We start from the raw sequence: 23,521 nt of genomic DNA, 5'->3' as shown, positions 1-23,521 counted from the left end.
TCTATGAGTGAGATCATCCCATATTTATCCTTCTCTTTCTGACTTATCTCACTTAACATGATTCGTTCAAGCTCCATCCAGGGTCTTTCTCTTTTATCTCCCCTTCCCTCTCAATTTTTCCCTGTTTGTATCCAAAATAAGTAAATTAAATTAAATTAATTAAATTAAAGCTACTTTATTTATCTTTATGAGTGAACCCTGCTCATGCCTGGCATATGGGGACTGTGGGGATTAAAACTGGAGTGTGGTGAGTGTAAGTCCAGTGCTATAGCACTAGGAACCCTCCCTTGTCTTGAGTTACCCCTCTTCTACTATCACTGTGTTCAGGGTGATCAGTTGTCAGTTTTATGCACTGGCCCTGAGTGACATGTGTCTAAGGGCTGCCAGCAAGTGGCTTTAATGTCTATTGTTTCAAAAACATAGACAGGAGAACACCCACTCAGCAGTCATTTCTTCATATTCACTTCTTTTTCAGGCACAGTTCATAATGGGAAGTCAGTGAGAATAACCCATAGTCCCTATCTGTGAGGCAACATAGTGGATGCCCCTGTCTTGGTAACATAGTCATAAGCCCCACCACATTTTAAAAAAAATTACCACTAGGGTTATTGCTGGGGCTCACTGTTTCAGGGGGCCTTTTTTTTTTTTTTCCTTTTTTTCTTTTCATTTTATTTGACAAGAAAGAGAGAACTTAAGAAGGGAGGAAATAGGGAGAGAGAAAGAGAAACATCTGAAGATCTGTTTCACAGCATATGAGGCATCCCCCCCATGCAAGTGGGGAGCAGGGACTCAAACCCAGATCCTCATGTGTGGTAATATGTGCTCTTAACCACGCGTGCCACCATCCAGCCCCCACCCCATTATATTTTATCCATGCCATTTGTTTTATATTAATTTACTTGTTAAGAGACTTATTTATTTTTGAGATGCGGTAAGAGAGAACAAGAGCATTATTCTAGCATATGTGATGCTGGGTATCAAATTCATGACTTCAGGAGCTCTACTGACCATATAAGTTTTTATATTACTCTCTCTTTTCATAAGACCTCTGCCCCCTCTCAAATACTCCAGAATAATGAAGACCAAGGCATCCATTCCTGTCACCCTAAATCTACCTCTGCAACCCCTGTACAGAGTCTTCCTGGGAGGCTGGGAAGAAGGGAGTGGGTGGTGTCAAATCTGGGGATTGAACGAGACCTGCTCACTGTTGTGTCCACACACAACCCTCATAGGGCTTCATGAGAGCATGACTCACACAAGGAAGAGGTTTGTGTCTCGCTTTCCCATCTGCCTGTATCACTGTGGAAACTGCTATCATTGCTATCCCACACAGCACAGTAATAGTCAGCCTCGTCTTCATCCTGGGCCCCACTGATGGTCAGGATGGACTTGTCGTCTGGGTATGTGCCAGAAAACCGGTCAGGTATTCCCGAGGGCCATTTGTTATTACCATAGATGATCATTACAGGAGCTTGGTCTGGCTTCTGTTGGTACCAAGCAGCATAACCACTCTTTAAGGGCTCTCCCTGGCAGGTGATCGTGACTGTTTGTGTCAAGGGCACAGATGCTGTAGATGGCTGAGTCACCATAGAAGAGGCCACTGAATCTGCAAGATGAAAGAGGAGAGGTAAACGTGAGGATGAGAGTTTCATATTTGGAAGATATATCCCCATAGGATCCCTGTGCTAAGCTGAAAATCGTCAGTCTGCTTCCTGGTTTCTTCGGGGACTGAGGCCTGGAATGAGTGGTACCACCTGCATGGATTGTGAGGAGGCTGAACAGGAGAGGGGTCCAAGCCATGATGGAAATTCTGCCTTTCAGTCCACAGATGAGCAGGGACTTTAGTGGATCTTTTATTCTCAGCAGAATGCAAATCTACTTCCTTCCTTCTTTTGACTATGTGGAGCATTTGACCGCTTAACAAACAAGACTCAGAGAAAGCCAGATAGTGACTATGAGCATTAGACAGTACAACCAGATGCTGATAGCTGTCTTTAGTATGAAGCAAAACGTAGACTACTAATATTGTATACAACCTCACAAATCTCTGTGTACTGCGCCTCCCCTTTGGGCTAATAATTGTTTCTACTGATGAGAACATACAAAAAGGTCCTGGGCAGGGTTGGTAGTGGGATCTGTGAGGATAGTGTTCATGTTTTGTGGGAAAGGCCAGAATTCCAGTATTATTCAGAGTGAATAGCTATGTATCTCTCCACAGATTAAAAAAAGTTATTTATTTATTTATTTATTTTAGAAAAGTACATAGGACAAAATTATTAGAATTTGGGGAAAGATTATTTCAGAGACACTAGGAAAGCTTAACAGTTGTGACCTCATGAGAACTCAAATCTTTTGCTATTCAAAATTTCTAAGCAAGACTAACTAAATAGTGCTAGATAGAAAATATGTGAAAACTTCCCACCTACAGGGTAAAGCTTCATGGGTGGTGAAGCAGCTCTCTCTCTCTCCCTCTCTCTCTCTCTCTCTCTCTCTCTCTCTCTCTCTCTCCCTCTCTCTCTATCTCCCCCTTCCCTCTCAATTTCTGGCTGTCTCTAGCTAATAAAATAAAATAAAGGTATTACAAAATTTTAAAAAAGAAAATATGTGAAAACCACATATCCTTGCATCATTTCGCTGGTCCTTGTGCTTTACGCCATGTGCGCTTAACCTGCTGCGCAGAAAACCACATATCCTTAATGAACAAGGGTATGAGCATGAGTTACCAACAATATACACAAAAAGTATATTATTCATTTAGTAAGCTGATAAAAGAAAGAAAAAATGTTTTTACAGTTTTAAAAAAAATTATAAAATAATAAATAGAAAATATCAACAAAACCATAGGATAGGGGAGTCGGGCTGTAGCGCAGCGGGTTAAGCGCAGGTGGCGCAAAGCACAAGAACCGGCAGAAGGATCCCGGTTTGAACCCCGGCTCCCCACCTGCAGGGGAGTCGCTTCACAGGCGGTGAAGCAGGTCTGCAGGTGTCTATCTTTCTCTCCTCCTCTCTGTCTTCCCCTCCTCTCTCCATTTCTCTCTGTCCTATCCAACAACGACAACAACAATAATAACTACAACAATAAAACAACAAGGGCAACAAAAGGGAATAAATAAATAAATAAAATAAATATTAAAAAAAAAAACCCATAGGATAAGAGGGGTAAAATTCCACACATTTCCCACCACCAGAGTTCTGTATCCCTGCCCTTCTTTACTCAAGAAGAAATATTTTTGAAGAGTAAAAATATTAAATAATCCACCAAAATTGTGTTGTTAGCCATTGAAGTAGTAGAAAAGAAAATCAGAATATTTGACTACACAGCTGCCTAAATGATGGGACTATGAAATCTACAGTAAGTCTGAAAGAGTCAGAGGCTTCCTAAATGATCATTACAATAGCTAGGAGGTAACCTATCTAGTAGAGCACACCTATTATGCCCCAAGACCAAGTTCAAACCCATGGTCCTACCTGCACAGAGGAAGCTTCATAAGTGATGAAACAGCATTACAAATGTCTATCTTTCTCTCTACCTCTCTATCTTCCACTTCTCCTTCAATTTCTCACTTTCTCTATCAAAGGGACACAAGAAAGAGAGGAAGGTAGAAAGAAAGAGGGAGAGAGATAAAGAGAAAGAAAGAAAGATGAGAGAAAAAAAGAGAAAGGGAATGAATGAGAGAGAGAGAGAGAAAAGAGAAGAAAGAGTACAAAAATGTCCACTGGGGACAAAATAGTCATCATGAGGAGGCCAGGCAGTAAGTAGTGCACCTGGTTAAGTCTACAAGTTGGCATACACAAGGATCCTGGTTCAAGCCTCTGGTCTCCACCCACAGGGGGAAATAAATGTTTATGAGTGGTGAGGGTGGCCTGCAGGTGTCTCTCTTTCCCTCTCTCCCTCCCTGCCCCCCTTCCCTCTTAATTTCTCTCTGTCCTATCAAATAATAAATAAATATATAAATGTGTATTTTTTTAAAAAAAGATTCATCATATAGACACTAAACCCCAGTGGTAATCTAGCAGTAAAACATAGGCATTGTAGTTAGCATAAGGACTGGCTATTGTTCACTTAGCATTTGTTTAAAAGATGTGAGACTTAATGTTCACAGAGAAACAGGCACACAAAGCAGGTCTTCAACTGAGAACTATTCAGATGTTGAAAAATGAAAGTTAAATGGACTTTTGTAGTCTTGATTCATGGAATACTTACTACTCACCAATGAAATACAGTGGGTTTTATTCTACTGTATTTATTTTATTTCATCATAATTATTATTTTTTTTAAAAAAAAAACTAGTTCTAAGTGGCTTGGTGCCTCCACTCCTAACAGCCTTTTTTTTTTCTTTAATTTTTTTTTTTATAAAGACAGAGAAACTGAGGGGGAAGCAATAGAGAGGGAGAAGGAGACACCGAACTCTTCCTACCTGCTTGTAGGGACTGCAGATTTGAACCCATGCAATGAGGTTTAACTAAGCACTAACTGTAGCTAGGTTTTTGAAATTATGTGGAGTGAAAAGTGTCTATTCAATGGGTACACGTAGTAGGATTCTATTACTTTTATATATATAAAAAAAATTACTTCTACTGGTCCTGAAATGAGTATAGCCAAGAATGTTCCTGGCTGTGACCATGGACTATGAGCTCAGATTGACAGGGATGCAGAGGTTACACAGGCTCCTGTGCTGAATATGAATAGACATGGGCCTGAGGTCAGATTGATGGGATTTACAGTTAGTGGTATTTATATACTTTCCCCATAGTTGGGAGCTTCTCTCTGCCCTGATCCAGTCAGAGCCAGGATTGTACCAGAACCCCGGGGGCTGGGGTGGCTGTGAGCCTGGGGGCAGCACCTGTGCAGTGAATCAGGAGGCCCAGGAGGAAAGGGGTCCAGGCCATGGTGGGGTCCCTGCTCCTGCTCCCTGAGGCTGATGCTGGCAGCTTTGCTTCTAGGCCTCTCTTATCCCCTTGCTGGAGAGAGCTGCTGGGTCTGCAAATCAGCCAGGGCTCAGGGTGCTGCCTGAGGAGCTTTGTGCTTTCAGAGAAGAACTCAACTCCCAGGAACACAGAGGGGAGTAGTTATCCTGTTCTTGCATAACCCACTCTCTACCTGGGAAATGATCTCTTTGCTTGGACTCAAAGTAGGTACCATCTCTTCCCAGTCTTTGCCCTGACTTTGTTTTAAGCTCACGTGGGCACAGACAGGAGAATCTGCCCCTGTTTCTGACTTTGATCTACACATGACACACAGGTTTTGGAAGAGTGAGGTGGTCCTGCTGGGATCATAGTGCTGTGCAGCAGGTCCTGAACATATGCAAATGGTTTTGAAAAGGCATTGAAGTATCAGATACTTTAAACTTTGGAGCTTCCTCTTAGGTCACAGGGGCTGTGCTTTAGTGTTCACAGTGAGAACTCAGGTAGATACATGCTTTAAGAAAGATTTTGGGGCCAGATAGTGGTGCATGTGTTCAAGTACAGATGTTACTATGTGTAAGAATCTGCACTTAAGCCCCCAGTCCCCACCTGCATGGGGGAAGCTTCACTAGAGGTGAAACAGTGCTGCAGGTGTCTCTCCCCAACTACCTAATCTTTGTCTCTCCCCAACTCCCTATTCCCTCTTAATTTCTCTCTGCTTCTTTCCAATCAGAAAACAAGGGAGCCAGATGGTGGCACACCTGACTGAACACATATGTTACAATGCACAAGGGCCCAGCTGAAGTGGTGCGAGTGGTGAAGCAGTGTTGCAGGTGTCTCTGTCTTGCTCCCTTTCTATCACCCACTTCCCTCTCAGTTTCTGGCTGTCTCTACCAAATGAATAAGATAATAATTTTTTAAAAATATTATTTATTTATTATTGGATAGAGGCAGATAGAAATTGAGAGGGGAGAGGGAGACAGAGAGACAGAGAGACACCTGCAGCCCTACTTCACCACTCATGAAGCTTTCCCCCTGCAGGTGGGGACCTGGGGGCTTGAACCTGGATCCTTGTGCACTGTATTGTGTGCGCTTAACCAGGTGCACCACTGTCTGGCCCCAGTAAAAGTTTTTTTTTTTTAAAAAAAAAAGAGACAAGAAAGAAGGAAAGAAAAAATACTTGTAAAAATAAAAGGTTTTCTTTTTAAATTTTTTTATTAAAAAATTTATAAATAAAAAATATTGACAAGAGCATAGGATAAGAGGGATACAATTCCACACAGTTCCTGTCACTAGAGTTCCATATCCCAACCCCTCCCTTAAAAGCTTTCCTATTCTTTGCTTCTCTGGGAGCATGGGTCCAGGATCATTATGGGGTGTAGAAGGTGGAAAGTCTGATTTTTGTAATTGTTTTTCTGCTGGACATGGGTGTTGGCAGGTCGATCCATACCCCCAGCCTGTTTCTATCTTTGCCTAGTGGGGCAGGGATCTGAAGAGGTGAGGCTCCAGAGTAAGTTGATGAGATTGTCTGCTTGGGTAAGTCAGGTTGGCATCATTGTAGCATCTGCAACTTGGTGTATAAAAAGGCGTTTAGATATGAAGAAAAACAAATTGAATAAAATGTTTTCTAAGAGTTTGCTTGACACATCCTATGTGGAGGGGTGAAGAATTACCCTGATATATCAGAGTAATAGGCAATATTCCAGTGATCCCCACCTGTGACAGGTAGTAAGAACTGTGCATCACTATCATATGATACTCTACTATGGAAAGAGAGAGGCAGGCTGGGAGTATAGGTCGACCTGTCAATGCCCATGTTCAGCGGGGATGCAATTACAGAAGCCTGACCTTCCATCTTCTGCACCCAATAATGACCTTGGGTCCATACTCCCAGAGGGATAATGAATAGGAAAGCTATCAGGGGTGGGATGGGATACGGAGTTCTGGTGGTGGAAATTGTGTGTAATTGTACTCCTCTTATCCTATTGTTTTGTCTGGATGCCACTCTCAGAGTCTGAAGGAGGAGGAATCCTATGATCACAAAGAGAATAGTGAGCACAGGGATCATGTTTTATCTGAACCTGGGTCTCTGGGTGCCTGAAGTGTCTGCGTCAGTGAAACAGACAGTTTCTATAGGATTCAGATCAGAGGTATGGTGGTAGAGTTTGTACATCAGTGTCAGAATTGATTTTTCAGACAGACCTATCCCCTGTGTTTCCCTTCAAGTTTAAATTTGGTGTAAATCTCAGGTGTCCTCATAGCTGGCCTATTCCAGTGTTAAATGGCTTTGCTAGGTGACTCTCTTCTGCCACCTAGTGGCAGTAAAGGAGGAGAAATGTGGGGTGGGTGGATGGAGGACAAGACTACCTGCACCTCTTTGGGAGAGAGCAAATCACCTTTTCTTCAGAGACAGTCTTCCTTGGTGATTTACCTGTGCTGAGAAGCAGGTGAGCAGAAATAAAGCCACTGTCTTTAGGATTTCCTGGGAGCTTCCAATTCCTAGGTCCACCCTGGCCTGCTACAATTGCATCTGTACCCACCCTGGGAACTCTGTGCTTACTGGCCTTTTAGAAACTGTGGTGCAGAGTCTGTGGGAACTCTTACTCCCTCTTGTCTGTCCTCTGAGTGCTTCTGAGGCCCCCTTCATCTTAGTTAAACTATCCTTCTTTCAGTTTTCAGACCCTGCCATGAAGTAGGAAATGATTTAAGAATGACCTCTGGTATGTCGGGATTCCTCGGGTGGGGGGGAACGAACCAGCCCGGCTCCCACTTCCCCACCTGGCCTGTTGGCCACCAGGAGACAGGGAACCATGGAATAGCAGAGGCAGGAGTGAGTTCACTAAGGGGTCTACTGTGGCAGTGGACAATACACAAATCTCCTTAGTATACCGTGGTGGGGAACGGGACAACTTTCTTGTTGCAGTTACAAGTTTATAAAGGGGTAGCTGTGCAGGGGAAGTGGCCAAGCTAGCCAATGAGACCAAAATATCCTTATAAGGGAAAAGAGAGCAAGGCAGTGAGAAGGTATGGATGGTGATGCAGGAACGGGGAAATAGAAATATAAGGAAGGTGAAGCCCACCAAGGGGAGGAGGAGTGGGGTGATGCGGTGAGGCTGATAGGAAGACTGGAATTCCCCCGAATACTCTGGTCACATCTTGCTGGACCACAAGGCTGGCATGCCAAGGGGAGTCTGATAGGCGAGCTTCCAGGGGGGAGGGTCAACCATCCATGCTCAAACACATATTAGACCCACACTGGTAGATGTCCATGAAATAGTTATGTTGAGGAGGAAGTAATGTCTCAGTGGATAGCACAGAGGAAAAAAAGAGAGATTGTTTCAGTCTTTTCTGGTTCTCATTCAGCTGCAGTTACTCTGAATAAATTAATCAAATATAATGAGGCAACATAGCTGCTTTTAATTTTTTTAAATTTCTTTATTGGGGGATTGATGGTTTACAGTCAACAGTAAAATACAATAATTTGTGCATGTGTAACATTCCTCAGTTTTCCACATAACAATTCAACCCCCACTAGGTCCTCCTCTGCCGTCATGTTCCAGGACCTGAACCCTTCTCCCCCTACTCCCCATCCCCCACCAAAGCACTTTTTTTTAAGTTGTTGTTGTGGTTATTATTATTGTTATTATTTAAAATGTTGTTGTTGTTGGATAGGACAGAGAGAAATTAAGAGAGGAGGGCAAGACAGAGAGGGGGAGAGAAAAATAGATACCTGCAGACCTGCTTCACCTCTTGTGAAGTGACTCCCCTGCAGGCAACAGTGGGATGCAGAAGGTGGAAGGTCTTGCTTCTATAATTGCTTCCCCGCTGAACATGTTCCCCGCTGAACATGCTTCCCCGTTGACAGGTCGATCCATACTCCCAGCCTGTCTCTCTCTTTCCCTAGTGGGGTGGGGTTCTGGGGAAGCAGAGCTCCAGGACACATTGGTGGGATTGTCTGTCCAGGGAAGTCTCGTTGACCTCATGGTAGCATCTGGAACCTGGTGGCTGAAAAGAGAGTTGACATGTAAAGCCAAACAAATTGTTGGCTAATCATGAACCTAAAGGCTGGAATAGTGCAGATGAAGAGTTGGGGGGGTCTTCTTTTTGTAGATAGCTAGTAGGCATATTTTAGTTATATTCCAAAGGGCCTGTGGCTATACTAGTTTTTTTTCCCCTGAGCCTGAAATCTAACATGCAGGAGGATCCATGTTATTGTCTGGGGAGTTGATGTCATGGCTGGAAGAAGGACCAGAAAGCTGGATCAGGGAAGAGAGTAGCTCCCTAATATGAGAAAGGTATATAAATATTATCAACTGTAAACCCCATTGATTTGATGTGATCTAGGGCCCATATTCAGCATAGGAGCCTATGTCAGACATGCCTTCAATGTGACATCACATTCCAATACACATCCCTTAATGAAGCACATGTGTATACTTCTGAAAGTGAAATCCCAGAAACATTTACACTCTGAAGCATAGGTTGTTCTTGATGGAGATAACCAGTGACAGTGGAGAGAGGGGGATCTGCTAAAAGTTTAGGCCCATCATGCCTGTGTGGGGATCCCAGAATTCCCTGAGTAGGGCTCTGGGTGATGGGGTGGCCTGGTAGTAACCCAAAGAGCCATCATTAAAGTATGCCGGTCTCTCGCCAGTTCCGTGCTCTTTTACTGCCATAATAAAGCTTTGATTGTTTAGAACTGCTTCCAGCTATACCACAGCCAAGTCCACTACACGCTGCACAGCAGGCAAAGTCCTTTCCTTTTAACTGCAACAAATGGCGCCTGAACGTGTTACAGAATTTTACCCCACCCTAATTTGTTTGACTTTAATTCATCCCAATGTGTTCCAGGTTTTACCCACTCCTTTTTGCCTAGCGTGGTTGGACTGTGTATCTCCCATGTGTTGAGTTACTATGTATGCCCACTTCAATTTGCTGCTGTGGTTCTCAAACATGTTCAATGTTTTCCCTCATTCCTGTTTGCTGTTCTAGTTCAATTTTAAACTGAAACATGTGTTGCATATTTCTGGCCCACAGGTTTTTTTTTTTTTTTTTTTTTTGCTCTTGGCCATTTTTATTCAATTTTAATCTAACACATACACACATATAGACATTAGCTCTTTACCTGCCCTTTACTGCTTGACTTTACACTAAGTTCTGGGCTCCATGAGCTGATTAGGGACCCATCAGACATGTGCTTCTTCTTCTAGCGTTTGCCCTTCTTCCGCAGCCAGTCAACAGCGTCAGGTTGAAAGCTGTCAGGAGCTGCTTGTTGCTGGCTTTGAAAGTGACTGGGGATGTGGATTCAGTCAGCTAGGAAGGATCGTCAGTTTCCCCAATGAATGGGTACTCATGGGATGCACCACGAGAAGGTCGATCCAATGCATCCCAGACATGTGCTAATTCCTGGTAAGTGACCAACAGTTAATTTTTTAAGCTTTCTTTTACTCATACCCTTTCTAAACTGTCTCAATAGGTATGTTACATTCTAAGGAAGACAATTTTCACTTCAGACAATTGAAAGAGACTTTGAATATAGATAAAATTCCGTGTTCCAGCCGAGAATTACCTAGGTTGTTCCATGCAATAGAGATTGTCTCCGGAAAAAAAATCCCAAGAATACAGCTTTGTCTGTTGAGTTATGGACACAAATTGGGAATTATTTACTGAAAAATACTGGTCTAGTCACAGCTAAACAGCTTCGGACCTATAACCTCTGCCTATCTGCTCTAAATCCGTTTCAGGCTTTACAGAACTATTCCCTAAATCATCCTTCTCCTTCTGTTTTCAAATCCACTTTTCCTTCCTTCTCCACTTCTCAGATACAAACTGTTTCTGGCATGCCTGAAACCCAACCATTCTCACATTTTTCTGCTGGGCCTGTAGCTACCTTACAAACTTGTCCATGCCTGGCTATCCATGGCTTTATGGAAATCCTTTCTCTAGCCTTGCCTCCTTTCCTTCCTTCTCTCCTTGCTCCTCCCCTTCCTCCACTGTAACATCAGATTCCTTTTCACAACCCCCTCTTCCTACTGTGCCAAATGACTCACTCAACCCCTTCCTAACTCCCCCTCCTTTTCTCCCTTGCCTTTACCCATTATGGACCCAGATCTGCCTGTTACCTGGGGGGTTGGGAGTAGGGGCTAAAAAGTGCTATTGAGTGATGCCTTGAATTTAATGCTTTTCCTGTGCTCCCTACAAGGGAAGGAACTTATATGGAATATAAACCTTGGCCAGATAAGGTTCTAAGAGATATCTCACCCACTAAGTGGGTGAGAGTGCCTTTGCTTCTCCCCATGAACATATAAACATTAGAAAAAGTGGCAGGCACCTTGCTGTGCAATCAGCAATCCGAATAAGTGACAAGTTACCCAGCACTCATGTAGAAGCTTTTAGCTCTGTTATTCAAAAAGCCACAGAACCATACGTGAAATTTATGGGCAGACTACAAGGAGTTACTAGTAGACAAAAAGACAATAAAGAAGCAGCCATAATCCCAGTTAATCACTCCAAGATTGTAAAGGAATTTTGGGGCCACTTAAATATCTAGATTTAAGTATTGCTCAGGTGATAAAAGCATATACCAGAGTACAGACTCAAACCCATAAAGCACATGGTATGGCTGTGTTAAATTGGTCTCTGTGTGGCAGACTCAGTACAGCTCCTGAAAAACAAGGTTTGTTTTAAATATAATGATGAAGACCATTTACAAAAGAATAGCAAAGTGAATCTTGAACTATTTGACTATAAGGTATCTAGAGATAACAGATATTCAAAACCTCCATTAACCAAATGCCCACTCTGTAAAGGAGACTTTCACTGGGCAATCCACTGTCCATCCAGAACTTATGCAGAAGATAATTGTCTCCCTGAAAACAGAAAGTGGGGCCCTGACCTGGAGCCCGCAAAGCAATAAGAACTATTGGATGACTCTGAAGGATAGCCACTTACTACTGGCATGAATATTAATAAATTGCCTCACTATGTCACTTATGTCTTTAACCTTCTAGTCTCTCTGTAGGAAATTTGGTTAGATATGTATTTATGTATTGACTCAGATTTATTCTAGAATCCATTGTTGACTATATATAGTATGCTATTAGACACTCCTGTGTCTTTTACCCAAAAGAGAAAAAAAATAGAAACTGTACCTACCAGTTGTTGGGAAATTGAGAGGCTGTGTTTGAGCTTGGCAGGGCTTGACCTGAAGAGTGCATCTTTGCTGTCAGTCTCTCTCTCTACCGAGAGGTTGAGCAAGGAGGAACAAGAGTAACCTCAAAGGTGTGCCTCGTCCTATCAGACTCCCTGCCTCACAAAGCACCCCGCATTCCTGATACTATGGCCATTATGTAAAAAGAAAAGGGAACATGTCGGGAAATTGTTAGGCCAGCTCCCCTGTTCCACCCTGCATTCCTGACACTATGGCCTATCTACATCATCATTGTTTTGCCTGAAAGATCCCCACCCATTCCATTCCTTTGATCTATCTTCTTTCTACCTCAAGACCCTCCCTGACTGCAGGGTAATATTAGTCCCACCAAGTTAAAACCCTCGCAACAGTTGCTAAGGAAGTTCCTACTTTTCCAGCCTTTCTCCACCCCCTTCCTAGCCATTTGCGTTTCCGACTTGCCACTTCTGGGTCTATCCTATAAAAGCATTGCCTCTCTGATCAATAAAGACATTGCATTGCCACTCACCACAAGTTCAAGTCATCTCTCCCATGTCGCTGAGTGAGTAGCAGTCCAGGCTGGCTCCGGTCAAATTCTCTCCAACCCAGAGAGTACAAGCCCAGGAAGAGGTACCTCCCCGCTAGCCCGGCAACCAGTATTTGGGGTTCTCTCCCCAAAGGTTTTACTGATGTTTTTCTACTGTGCTCTAGTTAACCTCTCTAGTTTTGAAGCACATTCTAGAATTATTGGTACTGATCGTGTAGGACAACTTAAAATTTGTCATTTTACCCATGGCATCTGAGCTGCACAGTATATTCCCCTTACCCTGTTACAAAGACTATCAGTGATCTTCCTAGTATTCTGCTGCTTACTGACTAGCTATTAATTCTCATTCCTTCTTTCACCATGGTGCTAATCCTTAGTTAAATGATTAGATATTTCTCTGGTATAGCATGAGCCTTTGTTCTTTTATGCCTAGACTGGCCTGACTGCTCCCTCCCCCCCCTTATGGATGTTTTTCTCAGAAGACTTTTTAACATTAATTCTGACAAATGGGTGTTTCACACATCCCTCAGTTTGCTAAGTAGAAATTCATTCCTATCTCTGTGGACACTGTCACAGGCTTTATACATGCCACCTCTCACATAGAAAGAAATCCATGCTTATGAACATTTTCTCTGCCTTTGCATCTAAGGTATTCCTTATTAGACTGGCAATGGCCCTGAATATGTTTCTAGATTATGGCTCATCTCTTCTAAAATGTATTTGGCATGCCTTATTATCCTGTTAGTTAAGTAATTGCGGAACACTGTAATGTACCATCAAAAGGCTAATTCTCAAATGAAAAGGAGAATACAGAAAGCATTATATAGTTTAATTTTTGTACTGTTTAATTCTAATCAGACAGCTGCTAAACATTCCTTTTCTCCACAGAGCCTCTACTCCTTCTCCAGTAGATGCCTCATGATTTGTCTAGCCTTTGTGATTGAAGTCAATAAAATTACTAATTTAAGGCATAGGTTATGTTTGTTCTAGTTTATCATTCACAGGTCCTGTTTAGACCCATGCTGGCAGTTAAACCTCTCTTGTCTGCAAACTCCTCATAAGAACTCAACAAGCTAAAGCCTGGATTACAACAGTCCAACACTCTAGATATGCCACAGTCACCACCAAGGAACCATCTGAATTCACGGACACCTTGTTGCGTCTCTGTTCTGGGCCTCCTTAAGTGAAGGACTGTCTCTTGATTAGACACAGATACCAGACCACAGGTCTTCAGGCTAACAGGACCTTATCTGATACCCAGTTTCTGTGACCACATTTTTAGGGATAAAGTCAGGGCTTACAGGGGAAACCCTTGAAACACAGAAGACTTGTTTATTCTTCTACCCTTATAATAAGAAATGGGAAATTTTTGTGACATAGCATGGGCTGATGGACTGGTGGAAACTGAAATAACTTGCTAGTGGCTGGAAGTCTGGCCTTCTTTGCCTGAGTGTGGAATGTAACTGGAGCTGGGGCGGAGGGCGGCACCTGGGAGCGGCTGGTATGGAATTCAAGAGAAAGGAATGGTGGGCTTTCCAGGGCCTGGACACATGTGAATTTGAGCCTTGGTTGTTACCTTTTTCATGATCTGGATGATTCTTACCCCTCATTTCCCCAGCACCTTCTGTGGGACATAGTGACCCCAGCTGAGGCTTCCTAGTGCCTGCCAGACTATTGCTGACTGGATCAATATGAACAGATGGGGCTGAACTTTTGGGTAACTATTTTTGGGCTTATGAAATGTCTTATTTACCCCTGCCTATAACTTCTTATTTTGTGGTAACTAATATCCGTACTCATGTACCAACCTAATAAAACTTTGTCTAAAGCCACTCCCAGCCACCCAACAGTTGAGTCCATTTCACACTGCTTCTTCTTCTAGCGTTTGCTCTTCTTCCGTAGCCAGTCAACAGCATCAAGTTGAGCCTGATGTAAACTTTCAAGACCTCCTTCGAATCTGGAGAGGTGGCAGTCATTGACTATGTGGGTCACAGTCTGTCTGTAGCCGCAGGGGCAGTTCGGGTCGTCTCTGGCTCCCCAGCGATGGAACATAGCGGCGGACCGGCCATGGCCTGTTCAATAGCGATTGAGGGCCCAATCATAACCCGTGCTAGGTCAAAGCCGGGTTGACGCTTGCAGGGGTCTGTGATGAGGTGTTTGTTCTTTACCTCAGCTGACTGCCAACTCTGTTTCCAAGAGACTGGAACAGAGAAGTTCAATGTAGGCATAGGGGACCAGATTGGGTGACGAGACATCAAGCGTTGGACAGGGTGGGCGAAGATATCCGCGTATATTGGCAGGTCCGGTCGAGCGTAGACGTGGGAAATGAACTTAGATGATGCCGCATCCTGACGAATATCTGGCGAGGCAATGTTGCTAAGAACTGGCAGCCATGGAACCGGGGTGGAATGGATGGTTCCAGAAATTATCCTCATGGAGGAACATAATTTGGAATTGACCAAGTGGACATGGGGGCTACGGAACCATACTGGGGCACAGTATTCTGCAGTGGAATAGCATAATGCCAGAGATGATGATCGTAGTGTGGAAGCGCTCGCGCCCCATGAGGAGCTGGCCAGTCTTGCAATGATGTTATTCCTCACGCCCACCTTTGCTGCAGTTTTTATGAGATGTTTGTGAAATGACAGAGTGCGATCGAGACTAATGCCAAGATAGACTGGCAGGATTCTCGTATCGCCAAGCTGCACATTAAGCTCACGTGAGGCCGAGGCATGGTGTAGATGGAAAACAGATGATACCATTTTTGCAGTGCTAGGGATTAGTTGCCATTTTTTACAGTAATCAGATATCAGAGACATGTCTTTCGTGAGTGTTTCCTCGAGGATGTCGAACTTGGATGCCTGAGTTGCACAGCAGATGTCATCGGCGTAGATGAACTTCCTTGAAGAAGTTTCTGGGAGGTCATTGATGTAAATATTAAATAGCGTAGGATCCAGAACAGAGCCCTGGGGGAGGCCACTTGAGACAAGTCTCCATCTGCTAGACTTGTCACCCAGATGCACCTGGAATCTTCTGTTTTGGAGAAGAAACGATATAATGTTGGCCACCCATGGAGGCAGGCATCTTGAGATCTTGACTAGGAGACCATGGTGGCAGACCGTGTCATAGGCTGCTGTGAGATCAACAAAGACAGCACCCGTCTTCAAATTCTTCTGGAATCCATTTTCAATGTAAGTTGAGAGGGCCAGGGCTTGTTCGCAGGTAGATGTACCTGGGCGGAAACCAGCTTGAGCAGGTGATAGGAATTTCTCTGTAAGAGGAGAAATACGTGACAGAAGCAGCCTCTCAAGGAGTTTGTAACACAGGGAGAGGAGAGAAATTGGTCTATAGCTGGCGGCCAGTGTTGGGTCTTTCTTTGGTTTCAAAACTGCTATAATCTTTGCATGACGCCAAACTTTGGGCATAGACTCAGATTCCAAGATGTGGGACAGGAATGAAGTGAGCTACTTCTTTGCTGCGGGACCCAGGTTAAGAATGAGTTCTGGGGTGATGTTATCATAGCCAGCAGCTGTTCCCGGTTTAGCCCTCTTCAAAGCGTCTTCCAGTTCAGACAGTGTAAAGGGAGAGAGTTTTGGAGATGGACAAGATAAACGGAAGTGGGATGACCACTCATAGGAAATTTCTCTTTTCCAGACTGGGTCGATCTTAGCACGGCCAACTTGAGTTAGGTGACTGGCCACTGAATTTGGAGATATGGGAGGATGGGAGACGGGAGGGGGTTGGCTACCGGCACCCAGTCTGTGAAGAAGCTTCCAGGCCTTCCTACTTGAGTGGGTGAAGTTCAGACTCTCTGTGAGTTGTTGCCAGCGGGCTTGGCGTGCTGCATCCAGGGAGGCAATGAGATGGTCAGCCACATCTGGGTCGCCCGACTCATCATACTGCTTTAGTAGTTGCTCGCATTCAGCATCAAGACAGGGCGTATAGTTAGCACGTCTCCCACGAGGAATGGCTTGGGAGATGGCTTGGCGGAAGCACCTGTAGGAATCTTCAGAGGGGATAGAGTTAATTGGAATTGCAGGAATAGATTTGTTGGTAAGATCACTGAACAGACGCCAGTTTGCTTTCCAAAAGTTCCATCTTAGTTTCTCCGAGCACAGAGTCAGTGGGAGCTGGAGACCAATGTGGATGATAGCTGGGCGGTGATGACTGTGCGGGAAGATCTTGAGAACTTGTCTCGTAGCGGGAAAGGCTTGGCTGTTGACTGTGCTAATCCAGCACAGGTCGGGTGACGAGTCTTTATTCCATCTAGCACTGTGAAAAGAGCCTGCCTGTTTGGGATCGTATAATAGGGAGAGGTCATTCGCTGAAGCCCAGTCGGCTAAGATAGAGCCGTCAGCACGAGTGGAGGAATATCCCCAGTCTTGGTGATGACTATTAAAGTCTCCAATGTAAACGGCTGGGTGATTCGGGCTAGGCAGGACCTCATTATCCCATGAGGCACTGGGAGGCTTATATACGTTGACATGCTGAATAGTTCCAATAGTAATGGAGTCGTAGAAGGTTGAAGAGGCCATATGGTAAACGTCCGCAAGACACGATTTGGCATAGATAGCTCGGCCGTGTTTAGGACGGAGATTATAGCATATTAAATCGAATCCACTGATGGTGAATTGAGCAGCTTCATCGACTGCTATATGTGTTTCTTGTAGGCAGATAACATCTGCCTGATGCTGTATCGCCAATTGACCAATAAGAACGCGTTTGGCAAAGGACAGCCCCTCAACATTAAGTTGGAGGACTCGAAGAGCAGGACCAACAGCTTGAAAGCTGTCAGGAGCTGCTTGTTGCTGGCTTTGAAAGTGACTGGGATCCATGTGGATTCAGTCGGCTAGGAAGGATCATCAGTTTCCCCAATGAATGGGTACTCACGAGATGCACCACGGGAAGGTCGATCCAATGCATCCCTTCACACTGCTGTAGCAGGCCAAGTCACTTCCTTTTAATTACAACACTTGCCCTTATCCAGCTTTTGTAGTCCTTACTTTGTCTAACAAGGTTAGCCTTGCAGTAATTGAGAAGTGAAATAGGAAGTATGTGAGGAGGGTCTTTAGGTCTCAGTAGAAACTATTTGATTCAGTACTTTATGGTATCTTTTTTAGGTCTTTCTACTTGCTACACTTACTGAGTCACTGAAAACTATTGCACTCTTTTTAATCAATATGAAAATAGATTGAATGTCTCAAATGTTTTGTTGCATGGACCCCAGCTCTGAGTATATATTCCTGCAATCTAAGTATTTGAAGCTTCAAATTAATAACCTGATTGAATTTTGACAGTGGGATTAAATCATTAATACATTTCTAATAATGAATTTTTCTTTGAAATATTAAATCACCTATAATCTTAGACCAGGGAGACCAGAAGCAACTGGTTGCATCACTAAATAACATATAGCTATATGTAAATAGCAATGAATGACAGAAATCATTGTGAGGTCTTATGTGAAAAATTTAACAATGGCATTATCAGTCAACCAAATTTCCAAATAACTTGGTTTTAATAACAACTAATCTATTGCCTTTGTAAACCCTAAGACAGCAGGAAACTCTCCCATTCTCTATAAAACCGTATTTCTCCCAGTCGTGGAACCTCATGGCACACTTCTCTTGATCCATACCAGTTGATACTGTATCTGCTGATCTCAACCTAATCAATGCAGCCTCGGCATGTTTCACTTCAGACTGTCCAGACACGCCAAGTGTGAGATGTCAACACTTTAGCTCCAGATCTCTGGTGAAATCATTCCTAGCTCTTAGGGCTCCTTAATTGCATTTCAGGTGATGCACTTCCTAACATTGTTTTTAACAAAGACATCAGCATACTGGATGCTGTGAGGCCCTGCCAGTCTCTATGCAGCCTCTATGTAGCCTCTATGCAGAACTAGCCTGAAGGAGGAGAGACTGGGTACCACAGATCTGGGAACTGGGCCAGACCTGTTCATTGCTGTGGCCACAGTCTTCCTGGACCTGCAGGACAGTACAAAACGGAAAGGAAAGGGGTTTGTGTCTCACTTCTCCATCTGCCTGTGTCACTGTGATCATTAGCATCTTGACAGTAATAGTCAGCCTCATCTTCAGCCTGGACCCCAGTGATGGTCAGGGTGGCTGTGCCTCCTGATTTGGAGCCTGAGAACCGGTTAGGGATACCTGAAGGTCGGTTACTGTTACCATAGATGACATTCACAGGGGCCTGGCCTGGCTTCTGCTGGTACCAGTGAGCATAATAGTTCACTCCTTGGCAGTTGATCTTGGCTGTCTGTCCCAAGGCCACAGACATGGAGGATGGCTGAGTCAGACTAGAGGAGGCCACATGCCCTGCAAGAGAAGAGGAGAGAAGAGTGTGAGGATGAGGGTCAAATTCCCAGTTGCTACACTCCTGAAGCAGCCTCTGAACTGAGCTGAAGGCTTAAGTCAGGTTGCTCCCAGGATTCTTTGGGAGCTCATCCCTGGGGAAAGGGTTAAGTGGCAGCACCTGTGCAGAGGGTGAGGAGAATGAACAGGAGAGGGGTCCCGGCCATGGTGAAGATACCCCAGGATCTTGCTCTCAGGCTACAGTTTAGAGGATGGGTCTTGAAGGCATCTCTTATTTTCTGGACATGCAAATCTATTTCCTCCTTTTTTTTTCTTGACATGTGTTTCCTTTTTTGCTTTTGTTCAATGTTTATCTGTTGAACTGCATATAACACAACCCTGATCTAGTCAGATTGTCATGGCAATGATCACTATCAAAGGGATGCACATGAGATATTTAGTTTGGTATTAAGTAAAACAGTTTTATTTTTGCCCTTGCCACTATCTTGTGTACACACACACACACACACACACACACACACACACACAGCCATCCATCTGTATTCTTAATATATGTTCTGGAAGTGGGGAGACCCCTCATCATGCTTCCTTGTGTTGAGAGCACACAGGGAAATTCTATGAAGACAGAACTGTGGAGACAGTGCTTATGCTGTTTTAGAGAGGTATTTATTCATAAAAAAAAAAAAGTGGCCATGTACCTCTCAGAGGATTTCAGTTTGGTTTGTCTCTTAGAAAAGTTCAAAGAAGAGAATTGTCAGGATCTGAGGCAAGATTACTTCATGGAAACAAGAAACATATCTCTAAAGGAAAAAAAAAATTTTTTTTTTTACTTTAAATTCCTTTTTAATATATCAAAAGGCCTGCTTGAATGACATGTTGATCCCACTAGAAGAGAACCCCAGAATCTTTTGGGAGAAACGTTTTCACATTGACCAGCCAACTCAGGTCCCCAATTTAAGAAGCTCAATTTAAGAAAATGAATTTTTTGTTTTGTACGAAATTTCTAAGTTTGATAAATCTCTGGCAGACAAGAAATATATGGCAATCACACATTCAATGATTAAAAAGAGTGTAACCATCATAGGAAATTTCAAAATAATTATTAGAGAAACTTAAATAGAATTTATTTAGAAAATGGGTAAATGGAGTTTGCCGAATAGGTCACCTGGATAGATGCCTTCTCCATCGGCATGCAGGTTTGAGCCTCGTCCTCACTAAAGTAGGAGAAGCTTTGGTACTCTGGTATCTTTCTGTTCTGCCTTTTCTCTCTCTCTTTCTTCCTTTATTTTCTCCTATTTCTTTCTATCCTCCTTTCTTTCTCTCTTTCCTCCTTTTCTTCTTTCTTTTTAAATTTTATTTATTTATTTATTTAAAAGACAGAGGGAAACTGAGAGGGGAGAGGAAGAGAGAGAGACAGAGATACCTGCAGCCCTACTTCATCATTCACAAAGCCTTTCCTCTGTAGATGGGGACTAAGGGTTTGAACCCCAGTCTTTTCCTCACTGTAACCACTGTGATGTGTGCTCTAACCAGATGCACCACAACCTGGCCCCCTTCCCTTTCCTTCTTTCTACTAAAGAAAAGGGCAATCAGAACTGGTGAGACCCTGGAAATCACATAAGAAAGAAAAAGGAAGATAAAATGAAGATGGAAAGGACAAAAAAGGAGAATTTAGAAGAAGACTACACATGGCAAATAACACAACAAAGGGCATCAGTATTAGCCATGACACAATACAAAGGACCAGCATAAAGACAAACCTACAGAATAGCCAAAGAAACAATGGTATTTTAATATTTACATTTATACTTTGAAAATGCTATAGGTGCTTTATTTGAAAGAGCCAAAGAAAAGAAGGGAAAACAATACAAATGCAGTTTTTCTTTGGACTGAATAAACAAGCTGTGCTTCTTCCTGCAATGTAATTCCATCCAGTAAGGACAGCTGGATCAACTCTTGACGACATAATGTGTGAATCCCAAAGGCTTTATGCTGAAAGAAAATTCTAGAACCAAAAAAAAAAAAAAAAACCCACCATTTATAATTATGTTTAAGATTATCTTGCACACCAGGAAAGTAATTGAGAGCAAGTCTTATGAACTGTCTCATCTGCTCCTCTGCCTAAGAGATTCCCTGAATTTGGCAGTGACACTACATGACACCCATTCTTCTGAGACTTTAACAGGAAACTCTTTTCATAGAGACTTTTACTCTGGTTTTATGTTTACTTGGCTATCAGCAAACAGATGTCACAGGTGTGAACACCTATGAAGTGATACTATTTCTTTACATCATTCATTATTCACATCCCATGACCGTGATCTCATAGGGATACTCAGGCCCTGTGTAACCTAGTGGAGGCAGGTGAAGATGGGAGCTAGATCTAGCTGTATCATCGAGAGAGACAATGCAACTGGATAAGACTGCAGATCAAGTAGTTACTAATTTACATGTGTGGACCAGGGGGTGGCACACAGGTGGTGTTACAGTGCACAAGGACTCAGGTTTGAGCCCCTGGTCCACACATGTAGGGGGAAAGATTTTTGAGTGGTGAAGCAGTTGTTGCAGATATCTCTCTCTTTCTCTTCCTCTCTATAGCTTCTTTCCCTCTCAATTACTGAATGTCTCTACTCAGTAAACAAACAAAAATCCAAGAAGGATGACAGAAGACCTAGAAACCTGGAACAGAAAACAAAAGGATGATCATGAATGCACTGAGATTGAACAGATGTCTCTCAGGAAAGAGTTAGGATGAAAATCCTGAGGGATGAGACCCCTGGGTGCCTGGGAGACTCAAACCTGTAAAGAAATGTTGGGGACTCAGTGTATGGGAGGAGTAGCTTCCAGGAGCTCTGTCCTGAGGCTGTCTGTCTTCATGACCTTTTCAAGCTCCTGTCTTTTCTCTCGTATTACAGCTCAATAGGGGCAGAGCGTTGAGTGTTGATCTGTTTTCCAATCTAGATTGTGTGTGTGTGTGTGTGTGTGTGTGTGTGTGTGTGTGTGTGTGTGTGTGTGTGTGTGTGTGTGTGTGACAGTCTTGTGTGAGTCCCACAGCTCACAGTGTCATGCTGGTAATTTTCTGAGTTCACAATAAGGTGCAACTGTAGGTTTCAATATGGGAGTTGATTCTACAGTAAACATGTCTTTAATGGAGCTTTGCACTTGAGCTTCTGAGGAAACAAAACTGTTCCCACAGTGCCCCCTGTAGCACCCATTGAATATTCACCTTCATGTATGTCTAGATCAACAGAATGAGGATTTCCAAGCTTAAAATAGAAGACAGGTCATTTAGGTAGTGTCTACATGCCCTCACCTGAAATTCATAATCACTCAGAAACACCCATCAGCTCATGTGAACTTCACCTCTAGAATCTGAATGAAAAAATTAACCCGGTGGGGAGGGGTCTGGGCAGTGGCACACCCAGTTAAAAGCAAGGGCCAAATGCAAGGCTGGGTTCAAGCACTGTCCCCACCTGCAGGGTGTCCACTTCAAGAACCATGAAGTAGATCTGCAGGTGTCTCTCTTTCTCTCCTTCTCCCTACCATTTCATTCCCTCTCAGTTTATCTCTAACCTATCTAATAAAAATCAGAAAGAAAAGGGAAAAAGGGGAAGAAATGGCTTCCAGGAGTAGTAGTGGCAGGATTTGTAGTGCTGGCACTTAATCCCAGCAATAAGCCTGGTGGCCATAAAAAGCAAAAAAGAAAGAAAACTAGCCCAGCACTTGTTGTTTCTGTCTGGGAAGTCTTCTGTCTGGAGACAGCAAAGAATGTTCTGCATTTCATTTTTTTTTTTTATCCAGGATGAATTCTACATATTTTTTGTCCCTACTTCCATATATCTGCTTCCCCCCCCCCCATTTTATTGTTGTTGTTGTTGAACTGATGTAACAGGAAAATTTGTTGCAAGTCATGTGTCCAGCTGATCTTGTTGAGGATGTCTCGCCATCTGTAATATCATTCCAAGGGCTAGGGCTAGGAGGAACAAAAGAAAAAAAAAAAAGGAGTCCAAATACAAATGCAATCCTAATCTCGTGATTCAGCCTGGAAAAACCATGTGCTAGAGTTAAGCTTTCAAAAGTTTTCTTCTGATCATCTCAATATGTCAGTAGTTGTAGCATCATGAATATCATGGATTTGGGATACGAGTAGGGAGGTTACAGAGTCTACTGCATCCTCCATGTTATCATGTAAAACACAGCCTATGCTTTGTTTCATCTCTTCTTAGCTATGCTGTGAGTTAGTATACAGCAACAGGGTGACACAAGTGGCAAGATATTAATAACTACACTGAATCTGTTTCCTTTCAATACTTTACTATTACTTACCTCCGATCCATTATACAGTTGCTTGTAATGCACTTAATCTAAGAAAAAACATTTTGATCTAGTTTGTGTTATCATGCTCTTTGTTAAATTACTGTCTTTTATTTTTTTAATTTTTTTAAATTTCTTTATTGTGGAATTAATGTTTCACATTTGACAGTAAATACAATAGTTTGTACACACATAACATTTCCCAGTTTTCCATGTAACAGTCCAATCCCCACTAGGTCCTCTGTCATCCTTCTT

The 23,521-nt window shown here is 43.2% G+C and overlaps 1 protein-coding gene, 1 long non-coding RNA gene and 3 gene segments (V, D, J or C); 1 reads left to right on the top strand and 4 right to left on the bottom strand.

Moving 5' to 3' along the window:
• The window catches only part of LOC103118610 (immunoglobulin lambda variable 8-61-like), a 583,882-nt gene that overhangs the window by 85,905 nt on the left and 474,456 nt on the right, over window positions 1–23,521 (bottom strand).
• The window catches only part of LOC103118591 (immunoglobulin lambda-1 light chain-like), a 397,547-nt gene that overhangs the window by 91,004 nt on the left and 283,022 nt on the right, over window positions 1–23,521 (bottom strand).
• LOC103118563 (immunoglobulin lambda-1 light chain-like) overlaps window positions 1–23,521 on the bottom strand; it is a 350,334-nt gene that overhangs the window by 101,275 nt on the left and 225,538 nt on the right. The window contains exons 1-2 of one of the 5 annotated variants that reach the window (XM_060193319.1): window positions 19,113–19,183; window positions 18,674–18,955 (exon numbers count right to left, since the gene is read on the bottom strand). The exons of the other annotated variants lie outside the window; for them this stretch is intronic. Coding sequence (XP_060049302.1) covers window positions 18,674–18,955; window positions 19,113–19,158 — 328 coding nt within the window. The 5' untranslated portion in view covers window positions 19,159–19,183. Of the gene's footprint in view, window positions 1–18,673; window positions 18,956–19,112; window positions 19,184–23,521 lie in introns of those variants that run through there. 5 annotated transcript variants of the gene reach the window in all.
• The window catches only part of LOC132539107 (Ig lambda chain C region-like), a 304,786-nt gene that overhangs the window by 96,122 nt on the left and 185,143 nt on the right, over window positions 1–23,521 (bottom strand).
• Window positions 14,179–23,521, top strand: part of LOC132539108 (uncharacterized) — a 51,338-nt gene continuing 41,995 nt past the window's right edge. For both annotated transcript variants that reach the window (XR_009550418.1, XR_009550417.1), the window contains exon 1: window positions 14,179–14,337. This is a non-coding gene — a long non-coding RNA (uncharacterized LOC132539108). The remainder of the gene's footprint in view (window positions 14,338–23,521) is intronic.

Source organism: Erinaceus europaeus, chromosome 6 (genome assembly GCF_950295315.1).
Source record: "Erinaceus europaeus chromosome 6, mEriEur2.1, whole genome shotgun sequence".
In the NCBI taxonomy this organism is placed as follows: Eukaryota; Metazoa; Chordata; class Mammalia; order Eulipotyphla; family Erinaceidae; genus Erinaceus; species Erinaceus europaeus.
Note: the sequence above shows the minus strand (reverse complement) of the source record. Positions and strands in the feature narration are given on the sequence as shown.